The sequence below is a fragment of the Gavialis gangeticus genome, unplaced genomic scaffold (genome assembly GCF_001723915.1).
Source record: "Gavialis gangeticus isolate Ggan-Ray unplaced genomic scaffold, GavGan_comp1, whole genome shotgun sequence".
Classification (NCBI taxonomy): domain Eukaryota; kingdom Metazoa; phylum Chordata; order Crocodylia; family Gavialidae; genus Gavialis; species Gavialis gangeticus.
Genome location: NW_017728993.1, coordinates 76,658,181 through 76,670,900, shown reverse-complemented (window position 1 = coordinate 76,670,900; position 12,720 = coordinate 76,658,181). Strand labels below are relative to the sequence as shown.

Genomic DNA, 12,720 nt, shown 5'->3' with positions numbered 1-12,720 from the left:
AGTAGAGCCAGGGAGGTGATCCTCCCCCTCTATGTGATGCTGGTCAGGCCACAGCTGGAGAACTGTGTCCAGTTCTGTGTGCCCCATTTCAGGAGGGATGTGGACAACATTGAGAGGGTCCAGAGGAGGGCCACCCGCATGATCTGGGGACAACAGGGCAAACCCTACAATGAAAGACTGTGGGACCTAAACCTGTTCAGCCTTCACAAGAGAAGGCTGAGGGGGGACCTGGTGACTGTCTATAAACTCACTAGGGGAGACCAGAAGGGTTTGGGGGAGACACTGTTTCCCCTAGCGTCCCCTGGCATGGCAAGGAACAATGGACACAAATTACTAGAGAGTAGGTTTAGATTAGACATCTGCAAGAACTACTTTACTGTCAGGGCGGCTAGGAGCTGGAACCAGCTTCCAAGGGAAGTGGTGCTGGCTCCTACCCTGGGGATCTTTAAGAAGAGGCTTGATGCCTACCTGGCTGGACTCATTTGAGTCCAGTTTTTCTCCCGCCCAGGTGGGGGGTCAGACTTGAAGATCTATGGTCCCTTCCGACCCTACTTCTATGATTCTATGATTCTATGATCACAGGAGATCAAAGCCAGGGACCTTGTGCTTTGGATCTATCACAAGATGTTTATGTGGGACTTCCTGTGAATGCCATTAGGTTTTCCAAGCTTTACCAGGGTTGTAGGTTAAGCACATGGATTCAGAAGGGCTTGCACAACTTTAGGCAATGGTGAAGGGAATTTTGAGGTCTTGGTGGATGCATAGATGTTTGTTTTCCTTAATTTGTTGGGTTTCCCATCAAGTTGCTGCCTCATGACAAATGGGTGGAGGAATGATGTGTGGCAGCATGGGAAGACAAGGTGTTGGGCCAACTTTAATATATATTATATTAAAGTTTCTTCAGTTAATTTACACTTGTTTTTGTAGTTCTGGAGTGGTTATAGCTAGAAATATCACAAGAGATTAGAAACAGATATAACCCCCAATTGCACTAGAGGTATATTCAGAAAGATGCTGCAACTGTGCAAGAATCCATCCACGTCAAGCCAGTTGCAGGATCTGAGCAATACAAAGCAATTTTTTTCTGGCCCTGCAGTCTGTGAAAGGCATTACAGAGGAACAAATGAGGCTGTGATGATAGCATTCAGACCATTGCTATTTTGATCCCAAAAAGAGAGAGAGTTAGATTCAAAGAAAATAGGGTGTTTCCTCTTCTGACAGGAATATTCCAAGGCAAGGGCAAGAAGATAATGAAGCGTATTCTGCATGACTGTCTGTTCACTCATCATTAACCCAGCAATGATCACTACACACCTTCCCCCTTACAAGCTGTTCCTGCTTCTCACAATAGAATATTGCACCTGGAGTTCTTTGCAGCCAAAATAAGGGGTATATTAGTAATGCAGAATATATACATCGGTTCATCTGAGGAGTAATTATACCACTGTACCTATAATTGCCATATCTTGGCTTGTATTCTGGTTTACAAAGAGAAGATCCAGTGCTACCCATGGAAATCAGGATTACTTATGTGAATAATGTTTATCAGATATATTTATAAGAACCAGCCCAAAGTACTGGATACAAGATTTCGCCCCCTTAATCACAATGAATGATATCTTACCATCCATCCACATCCTTTCACAGCAACTAATGAAGTGAGCTTTGTCCCACAAAAGCTTGTGAGGTGTGTGTATGTGGGGGGGGGGGTATGTATGTGTGCACATTCATACTTTGGTTAATATATAACGTGCAAATCTACCCTGCCTTTTACTATCCAGCTGCACTAGATGCATCTTATAGTACTATGTTCTCATCTGAAAACTTTTAAAATCAACTTCATTTTATAGGATTAGGCTCCAAGTGCTCAGTTTTTTTCAGAAATTTATTCAGTTTCATGATAGATATATTCTTTAAACCTCAAATGTAGTTACAAATAAAATCACTTTGAAAAAATATGCATATGGTGCAGAACAGATTCTTGTAGTCAGGTTCATTTGTCACAGTCTCTCAGTACAGAAAGTAAGCTAGTACACATGGATGCAAAAACCAGAGGTAAACCCACTCCATTTAAACCCATTCATCAATTGCTCTGCATTTTGGAATTAAATGTTTTCACTCTCAAGGCACAGTCTAACTTTGCCCTAGATTATGAACAAGGATTAAAGTATTATTTTATAAGAAGATAAACAAGTATACTCTCTTATGGAAACAGATTTTTGTCATCAGCCATTAACTCCTGCAATCACATAAGTATTTCCAATATTTTATATTTGTTCCCAGTCACTGGCAGCTGGGATCCTTTTTTCAACCAGAACACTACCATATTATTTAATGGAGTGAGATCTTCACAATTACATTTTAAAATAAAATTTTATTTCCCATTTTCTGTGCTAAACCGTCCATTATTTTCTTCAGGTTTCCACTTCTGACCCAACCAATTACTTTTATTTGGGGGTCCTGTGTCATATATACCAAGTAGCAAGTGCCATAAAAACATCTGCTTTTCCCATTTTCTTCTCCTTTCCATTATTTCCACACTGCAGCTTTTTCTTTCTGAGTAGAATTTAGGATTTCTTCTTTATTGTTTCCTCAAGAAATAGGATGAAACCAAAACCCCGTATCTATTTTACCCCTGAAACCACATTGGGACTCAAATAGAAACTCCAGCCAGAGGAGTGAGTCTATCGAGTGGAGTGTGGGCAAAGATCTTCCCAGCTATGGACAGGAGCGTAATGCGATGGTAATTGCTGCACTCCAGTCTATCTCCTTTCTCAAATATAGTTATGATTCTGGCGTTTTTCAACTCACCGGCAATCTGTTCATGTTTCTAGATTTTCAGAATAATGGCATGCAGTTAGTGAGAGAGGTTTTTCCACCATACTTATGAGTTTCAGCTGGTATTTCATCAGCACCACATTTTGTTCTTCATCAGCTCTGTGGTTTTCAAAGCATGTTGATAGGTTGGTGGGTCTTCAGGGTAGTCATTAATAGGGTGTTGTTGAATGGCTTTGATGGTGTTATCTTCAATATCACAATCTCAGTTCAGGGGCTCTTGAAAGTGTTTCTTCCACAGTACTTTGATGGTGGAGCTGTCTTTAAACAATGTTATTCTATCCTTAGACTACTGAGGCATGACTCCTTGTGTACTTGGCCCATAGATAGCTCTGGTTGCACTGAAAAACTATGCATAAACTAAGTCAGCAAACTTTTGGATCTCTTTTGCTTTGTCCTCCCACCAACATTTCTTATACTTCCAATTCTTCCTCTGGACCTCTATTTTAATTTGCCAGTGTGTCTCACTCATATTTTGAGTTGCTAGCATTCTAGCAAGCTTTGAAGACTCTTTGTTTTCTGTCAATGCAAGCTTGAATTTCTTTATCATTCTCATCAAACCAGTCTTGATGTTTCTTTGTGGAGAAGCCTAGAGCTTCTTCACGTGCCTCATAGATTTCTTTCTTAAGGCTCTCCCAGTGGTGATACAGAGTCAAGATCATCAGGGACTAGGGACAGACATCCAAAAAACCTGGAGCCTGAATTGATTCAATCTTTGTAGGTTAGTCTAACCTGCCTAGGTTGAACTTATTTGTAACAGCACAGACGTTCCCAGTGGACTGAGGACCTACAGGCATATGCTTGCAGTTGCTCAGGCCAGGCACCAGGGAAGCTGTGCTGTGGGGGCGTGGCCAGCCTGGGCTGAACAGGCCAGAGAGGGGTTTAATTCCCCTGTCCCTGTCTCACCAGCAGGGACCCAAGCTGGGTCTGCCGGGTGCTCCCCCATCACTGCTGCAGCAGTGGGCCACCATGGCCCCTGAGGCACATAGGGCAGGAAGGGGGGTTATTCTTCCCTCTACCCCCACTACCCCCAGGGGACCACAGGTGGTCTGCTGACCTCTACCACCACCGCTCGCTCCTGGCTTGGGACAAGGAGCAGAATAAGCCCCCTCCATTGGATGATGGAGGGAGGGGAAATAATCCCTGGCCCCTGCCTAAGGGCCCCTGCCAGCTGGCATCTGGCCATGACCCCACCCGGCAGCTGCAGTGGCAGGGGGGCAGGGCCCTTGATGGGGGCAGCAGCCCCATCATAGTGTCTGGGAGCATGAGCCCCTTCCCAGTGGTGGGAGGGGGCCCACTGTGGGGCAGGCAGTGCTGCAGCAGACTGCATGCAGCAGCACTGGGGCTTGGAGGAGGCCAGAGTCCTGTAAGCTGTTGCCACCACCACTGCGGTCCACAGCAGCTTTCCTTGCCCCACAGTGTTCCCCCCCTCCTGCCAGGAAGGGATTTGCACTCGGGGAAACCATGAGATGGACTGCTGTCCCTGGCATGGTCACTCCCCCCTCACCACTCCAGTGGCCAGGCAGGGGCAGGGCCAGATGCTGGCAAGCAGGGCTCCTTGAGTGGGTGTCAGAGAGCGGGGTTATTCCCCACTCTACCCCCAGGGCACTGCAGTGGAGTTTGCCTGCCCTAGCCACGGCCACTGCCACTGCCACTTGCCCTGTGCCTGGTACAAGCAGTGGAATAAAACCCTTCCTGCCCCACTCCCTCTGACATCTGGTGGAGGGGGCTTATTCCACTGCTTGCCCTGGGCACAGAGCAAGCAGCAGCTGGGGTGGGCAGACCCTGCTACAGTGCCCCAGAGGAATAACCCCTCTCTCTGGCCTCACCTAAGGGGCCTGGCAGATGGGGATTTGGCCCCACACCTGCCCCCACCCAGCTCCTAGAGCAGGGAGCAACAGTGATGGGGCACCTGTCACAGTTTCCCTGAGTGTTTGTCCCTTCCCAGTTGGGGGCCCTGCTGCAGGGCAGGGAAAGCTGCTGTGAACTGCAGTGGTGGTGGCTTGCCAGACTCTGGCCCCCTCCAAGCCCTGGTGCTGCTGTGCACAGTCAGCCACAGCTCTGCAGTGGCCCCCCCCCACTGGGAAGGGTCTTGCACTCCCAGACTCTATGACAGGGGCTGCTGCCCCCATCAAGGGCCCTGCCCCCTCACTGCTACAGCAGCTGGGCAGAGGAGTGGTCAGATGCCAGTCAGCAGAGCCCCTTAGGTGGGGGGCAGGAACGGGGGTTATTCCACTTCCCTTCTGCAGAGGGGGCTTATTCTGCTGCTTGTCCCAAGCAGGGAGCAAGCGGCAACAATGGCAGCTGGGATGGGCAGACCTGGCTGCAGTCCTCCAGAGGCAATGGGGGCAGAGGTGGGAATAAACCTCCGCTCCCTGCCCCCTCTGCCTCAGAAGCCATGGTGGCCTGCTGCTGCAGCAGCAAGGGGGGAGCTCTTGATAGACCTGGCTCAGGTTCTTGGCGATAGGACAGGCAGGGGGGACCCTGTTTGGCTGGGGAGCAGAGGGGCAGGGCCAGCCCTACTCTGCTAGAGCTGAGAGTCCAGCCTAGAGAGCATGTAGGGGGACTTTGGTTTAAGTTAAATCAGGAAGGGGTGTGGGACAGCATTGCAAAAACCAGTTTGATCCAAATCAGTTAAGTCTGATACTACATTCAACCAAGTTCATCTCAAACCAGTTTCAGCCATTTTCAAACTGGTTTATGTGCATTGAGCATCTGTTCTGTTACAGGTTTAAACCAGTTTCTGATCACTTAAACCAGTTTATGTGTAATGTCTGTCCTGAGCCATAAACCTGCCTGGTTTCACATCGGCAGGGATCACATTGCACCCTTCAAAGAAAGGAGGATAAGGAAATGCATTCTATACCCTCTGAATTGTTGTGACTTTTGAATTATACTTGAGTTATATTTTTAGAAGTTTCCCCTGGATTTTTCCTGGTACTCTGAATTACTAAACGACACAACCTCTCCTTAAGACATCTTGTTTTGCAAGATGTCTTTCACACATGCTAAAACAAATTGCTTTATATACATAAGTTTACTTCACAGATCAGTAGTTAATATATACAGCATTATGTCACATGGTGTCATATGACACAATGGGAAAAGGAGCTAGTACAAGGTTTGAAGGGCTAAATTTTTCATTTGACTCTACTGCTGTTAATTTACCTTTTTATAATTGGCATTATATTTAAATGGAGTGTGCTAATCATTATTTTAATCTTTCCAAAATTTGTTTGACCTTTTCACTTAGACAAAACTTTCGTACCAAATGTATCAAGGTAGTTAAATCCCATGCACTGCTTAATACCTTAGGAAGCATCTATTTATTTTCTATTTATAGTCACCACTATGGATAATATGTGCTTTGTGGGGGGTTCATATTTTATTTTTTGTACAAATAGTCCTAGCAGTAGATTTGGTACCTCTATAAAAAAAGAATCCCTTTCAGAGTTACATTTTAGAACGTAAATCAGTTGCGATATATATGTTCTAGTTTACACGTTCAGTCATGTTGTGTGTGAATTTTAATTACCTGCCAATCTGTGCACTGAAGCTTTTTCTTTTCTCTCCTTCTCATTTAATCTTTCAGTCATTTGTGAAGGATTATATGATCTCTATCACAAGACTTCTGCTGGGACTTGATACCACACCAGGATCTGGGTTTCTTTGTTCTGTAAGTTAAAAAAAATCAGATGATTACAAAGTGCCATAGAAGGTTCTGTACCCTCCACAAAATACCGCTGCTTTCTTTGTACTGTCATTTCTTTTATTACAGTCCAAAAAAAGACTCCATCTGTTTCCCTTTTCTTCAGAAAATTAGTTAGGAAAAATAGGTGGAAATTTTCAACACTTCTGTCTAATTGCAAAGCAAAAAGCAAACTTCCTATATGATTCTAGAAACTGTGAAGAAGTGGAGAAGTTATGCTAGTTTCTGGCATTTAAATAATGGTTTTGGAGAAAAAAATTATATTTTTCCTATAATATTTTTTTACGTGAATTAACAAATGAAACTGCCTACCTTCATAGAAATTATTAGTTATAGTGAGGCAACATTTGATTAGGACTTATCTAACCTACTCACTCAGAATCACAGGATCATAGGAAAGTATGTCTGGCAGGGACTTCACAAGATAATCTAGTCCAAATACATTTGTACTAGGTGCAGAATCATGGCAAAATTAGGACATAGGTATCAGATAAAGATGGTGGCAACTGGTTAGATGATTTTAGGGTACAGTGGGTATGTCTACCCATCACCATATGAGCTGTAATTGTGCTGGACTGTCACTGCACTGTGCGCACTGCACATGGGTAAATTTCCCAACTACATTGCTATAGTGGTGCGCTATAGCCAGAGAGTGTGCTACTATGGCAATGTAGCTGGCGATCACATGTAGACAAATGTGATCTCTATGTTGCCATAGGGTGATGTGTAGACACACCCAATATCTCCAACATTTAAAAATGTCAGAAATGTATATACTTCAGTACGCTTAATCCAACTTATCTTGAGTAACAAAGCAAGTCACTTGGACTAGTATCTGTTTCTAAAATACTGAGAGTTTTGTACAGAGGGGTTTGATATATAAAGGGAAAACTAAATTCATTGGTACAGGTGCTTTGTAAATATTGTACTGTATTCACCTCAACTCAAAAATGAAAAGTAAAAGACACTAAACAACATGAATAAACTGTGAGATGTATCTGGAAATGTTGAGCTATCTGGGAGACTAAAGGTTTGATCCAAAGGCTGCTGACATCGACAGGCTTTGGATCAGACCTACAGGGAACAAATACCATAAGCAATTATTCATATGAAACATCCCATTATACTAATATTATTTATGTGACCATGATTCTTTCAGAAGTTTGTTTAAAATATTTTAAATATTTAACAATGTACTTTTTGTGCCAGTTGCTATACTGTGGCAAGATACTGTAGCAAGGTGTTTGAGTGTGTCTTACACAGCATGCACACAGTATAGGTCTCTAGTGCCTTCCTTTTGTAAATGAGGCTAATGCAGTAGTCATACGAGCATTTTCACATCCATTTCTTACATTATTCACATGCACTATGCAGCTTTTATTTTTAAATATTCAGGCTACTGCACTAACTGATAAATACCGAGTCTCAACATAAAATAGTCCTTGAATTTCTCAGTCTTTCCATGACCTCTTGTTTGTACTGCCAGCCATTTCACTTTGCCATCAGCTCCTTGCAATAGCATTGGATATGAGGTGCCAAATAGAGAGGCCCTCTTTTAAAGGTCCACCTATTTGCTTGAAGTATTACACAGGAAAGGAAAGAACAAAAATAAATGAGAGAGAGAATAAATGGAAACACTGGGAGAAAGGTAGAATACTAATATATAAGTAAGTGTGAGACTAAACCCTTGATGCTTTTGAACAGTCCTATGCTAAATAAGAGACACAATTATTTGGAAAAATAAGAAGCATATTTTTATTTTTTATTTTTCTAGATGAAAATCACAGAAGATGATCTCTGGATTAGGACATACGCCAGGTTATATCAAAAGCTTTGTTCTTCTTCAGGCGATATTCCCATTGGGATCTATAGAACTGAATCTCAGAAACTTACCACATCAGAGGTTTGTTTGGTTTAACATGCTTATTTTCTCATTTTGATAACAGAATATTAACTAGGATTTTGTACTGAAGGAACCCAACCTACTTTAATGCTAAGGTACTACTAATACTTGTAGTACAACAACTGTACACAAATATATTTGATAAGGTAGTCTGACAGTATAACACAATAAGTGTAACTTACTGCACTGATATAAGCTATTGTAACACTTGCTAGTAATTTTTGTTTTTCTTCCATTTCTTTCTCTCGCTAGCATGACTAGGGGATGTGTGAGGGATTCCTACAGGGACAGTGTCTTAAATCATATACATGAGAAGAGCTCAGGGTATTGAAGTGGAGGACAAGGATTATGCAATAGCATGTCGTATATGAACATACAGTTCGTGCTATTTAAAGACTGGTCTTAGTGCCTTGTTACACAGTAATTCTGGGTTGTAAACACATTAACACCTGATACTATTTAAAAGTGCCTGTTATGCAACTCAGAGTTACAGCACTCCACAGCAGGAATATCTCTTTTCTGTGCTCCCTAGCTTATATTATGCTACACTTTAGTGTAAATACTCCACCTGCCTCCTTCTCCCTCTGGCCTGGATTGGACCCATTGTTCTACTTCTCACCCTCCCTAGTGCTCCAGATTCCCATTCACTGCTTCCCTCATCTTCCTCCCCCTCTCCCTTCATTTACTTGTGGTTGTCTGTGTTGTCTGCCCTAGGGAGCAGGCAGAGAAGGGTTAACCTGCCTGCCCAACCATCTCCACTGCAGCAATCTGGGTCTGGCTCCCCGCAAAGAGCAGCAGCCTAGCGGTGGCAGCAGCAGCCAGGCAGGCAGGTTAACCCTTCCCCGCCTGCTCCTCGGCATAGGCAGCCAAAAGTAAGTGGGGGTTTAAACCAATATCAGCTGGTTTAAGACTCCACTGCAGGCTTAGAGCTGGGATCAGAAATCAGCTGATTGTCAGTCCCCATACTGCAGAGGAGTTAGTTCAAGACTCTCATGTGGTAGTGGGGGCTGGGACTAACAGTCTGCAGATTGTGGGTCCAGGCCCAATATGGCACCAAGGACGCTTGAAGGCTCTGGGAAGAGGATAACACTAATAGTCCTTGATCATAGTAAGCAACACTATGCAACTGCTCTGAACATATTCTAACTTTTAATACAGCATGGTAATGTTTACTATACTCAGGTAAAATCTGTGCTAAGTGTCCTGTGCTATAACGCTCTTATACTAGTGTCTAGCACAGAGAACAGTGTGTCTGGAGGTAGTTGTCTACAGTAGATGCTATTATGGTTAACCAACGCTAGGTGGCAGAAGAGCCAGGAAATAGCCTGTTTGTATTGAGCAAAACATTACTGTGGAGGGAAATCTAGGAGCTGTGGACATGTAACATATACAGTGGTGTAATTTACCCTAGTATAGTTATTCCTAAATTTCTAATGAGTAATTGCCTTAGAATGGAGTCACTTAAGTCAGGGGTGTATTCATTGTACAGCCCAGATATACAGAAGCATTAAGAAAGTCATATTTACACCAAATTTCAGTGAAAGTCCTAAAACAGATAAACCCTCAGAACACATTGTAAATCACATTGTTACAAGGGCTACTAGCAAAACAAACACTGTGAGGGTTTATATAAAGGAAGTAAAGCAGGTTTTGGGGGGTGAGGTTTATTACAGAAATTAATTCAAAGTTCTTGTTTTTGTTTTGCCAGTTCAATTTAAAAAGTGATCTGATTTTCATGACCTTGATGTAAGTGACCTTGATGTCAGTGGGGGTTATTTGGAGGGTGACACCTGGAATGTTCCAGCAAGCTTCATGGGCTTGAGGGTTGAGCAGCAGCTCTCGGCATACAATATGCCACATGGCTGCAAGCAGCAACGTTGAATACAGTGTACTTAAGTAAAGATCTAGGTTGCTACAGTCCAAATGGAGCCAGTCACATTATTATTGCCTGGCACTTTGTGTATGAAACAGCGGACAGGGATGCAGGTGGCCTGTTTGCCAATAGAAGTGGCTATTTCCGGAGAACTGTGCACAAACCACTCACAGTTGTGCAGTTTTATGTCTGCGTTCCTTTCTGGGATAATTCTGCTCTGGATTCAAGCAAACTCCACCAGTGTAAGAGTTAACAATCTCCTTTCTTACAATGGTATAAGCATATCATGTTTCTAAGCACAGACTCAATTAAAAGGTAACAAACTATGAAAAGTAACTCTTTGGCACAAGAGATGACCAGTCTGCAACCAAGAAGCCTTTTTATTTCTGTTTTAAAAAGTCCACAGGAATTATCACTGTACAAATAGATAGATTAAATAGAATAACTTGGCATTCTGTTATTCTCAGCTGCCAGTTGCCAACGTGGATAGTTGCAGAATTCTTGTTACATGACTGAAACATATGGTAATTAGAGGTGTTTTAATAAATATCTGTGCCAACAATTTGTGACAAAAGATAGAAAAGAAACTTCAGTAAAATTTTCACAAATAAACATTTCCATTTTCAATTAGCCTAAATTGATCTGTTGTTGTGCTCACATCTATTCAGTCCCAGGGTGGATTCTGGAGCCTAGAATCATATGCTAGGGCCTGGTCAATTTATTGTATGTAGGACAAGTTAACTACACTTCAAAAATGCAAATGTTTACACATTCAAGCAGAATGTGCTTAATGCTAATGTAGCATAGTAAAGTTAGGACTTTTGGGGCAAAGAGTGTCTCCAGACTGTGGTAAGTAAAGTATGTTGAGCTAATGTCTGATTTCTACACAGAGATAGAAAGGGTTACCATACGTCCAGGTTTCCCCACACATGCCCTCTTTTTTGGACCCTTGTGCTACATCTGGGCGGGTTTTTAAAATAACAGCATATGCCCGGGTTTTCTGCTCCCTGGGCCTGGCTGCTCCAAGCTGGGAGCAGCGAGCAAGGTGATTGGCTGTGTGGCAGGAAGCCACTTTTGTTTCTCCCCAAAATCTCTGCTCTGTGACAATTTGATTAGGACGGGCCCAGCAGAGGAGACACACCTTTACCCTTTCTCTTTAGGTAACCTGAGATGGACACATTCCTGAGGGAGCGGGGAAACCTGCTCCCTCTGCCTACGTGACTGGTATCACCTACGTGGGTGAGAGGCTTCTACCTGGTGGGCTAGAGTCTGCCCGGCAACTAGTGATATATTTCAAATTGGTTGGCCAACAGCCAACAGGTGCTGGCTTCCATTGGACCAGGTGAATGAGGTCACAAGGGCTTTATAAGTTAAGACTGCCCAGGAGGAGGGAGCTGCAGCCATGCGGTGGACTCAGACTTAGGGTGGAATTTTATCATCTGAAACTGGCTCTCTCCCTCATATCTCATGAGCTAGGAATGGCCTGCCTCCAGAGGGAATCTCCAACAGCCTCTGGATGATGCTTGTGAGTAAGCTACTCGAGATCTGATTAGATATATAGCTGGCAGTAACTCAGATGCGTGATCAAAAGGCTACCTCAGCCACACTGTTTTGCTCTATGGGATTTCTATGATATTGCTCTATCTTGTACTGTATTCTCACCCTACTGCCTGTAATCAATAAAGTTCTCCTTTGTGACCGGTATAGGAGATTTATTGAGGGATGGGTCTAAATTATGCCTAAGAGGCCCCTTAGGTCTGCAGACTAAGGGAGACTTTCCTTTTTGGCTCCCAACTTGGGGGAGTGCCCCAAGTGCTTGTACTGGGTCGAGTACCCATTGGACTATTAGGCCTGTGCTTCCCCAAGGACACAGGGCTGAGAGAGTCCCTTCCCGGGGTGGTGGCAGCACACGTTACCCTCGGACTCTGCGGTGGGGCTCGAGAGTGGGTCTGCCAGGGCTTAGGCACTCCTGGAAAGACATGTGGAGTCTGGAAGGTGGACGGGCATAGTGAGGTGGGAGGCTCAACACAGGAGCTCCCCCTACTGGCCTGCCACAGGCTGTTGGGGGCCACATGCTCCCTGCGCAGGCTCTGACAAGCCAGGCAAACAGAGATAGAGAGAGAGAGAGCGATCAATTTCACAATGCAGGAGCTGCTTGGGCAGCAGGGCTGGGGAGGCAGGGGTCTTCAGGTCGGGGGTGAGGGGCATCATCAGGGCTGGGGTGGCAGATGCTGAGGGTCCAGAGTGCAGGACACCAGCAGCACTGAGGGGCCAGGGGGCTGTGGGTCAGGAGTGAGAGGACCTGGCAGGGCAGGGGGCTGCAGGTCAGGAGTGAGGGGCACTGGTATGGCTGCAGGGGCAGGGGATGTAGGTCAGGAGTAGGGGCATGGTGGATTGGAG

The 12,720-nt window shown here is 44.4% G+C and overlaps 1 protein-coding gene across 1 annotated transcript in view; it reads left to right on the top strand.

The window, feature by feature from the left end:
• KCNT2 (potassium sodium-activated channel subfamily T member 2) overlaps window positions 1–12,720 on the top strand; it is a 451,804-nt gene that overhangs the window by 407,917 nt on the left and 31,167 nt on the right. Inside the window, exons 25-26 of the mRNA XM_019502030.1 lie at window positions 6,428–6,511; window positions 8,319–8,447. Of these exons, the coding sequence (XP_019357575.1) occupies window positions 6,428–6,511; window positions 8,319–8,447 (213 nt within the window). The remainder of the gene's footprint in view (window positions 1–6,427; window positions 6,512–8,318; window positions 8,448–12,720) is intronic.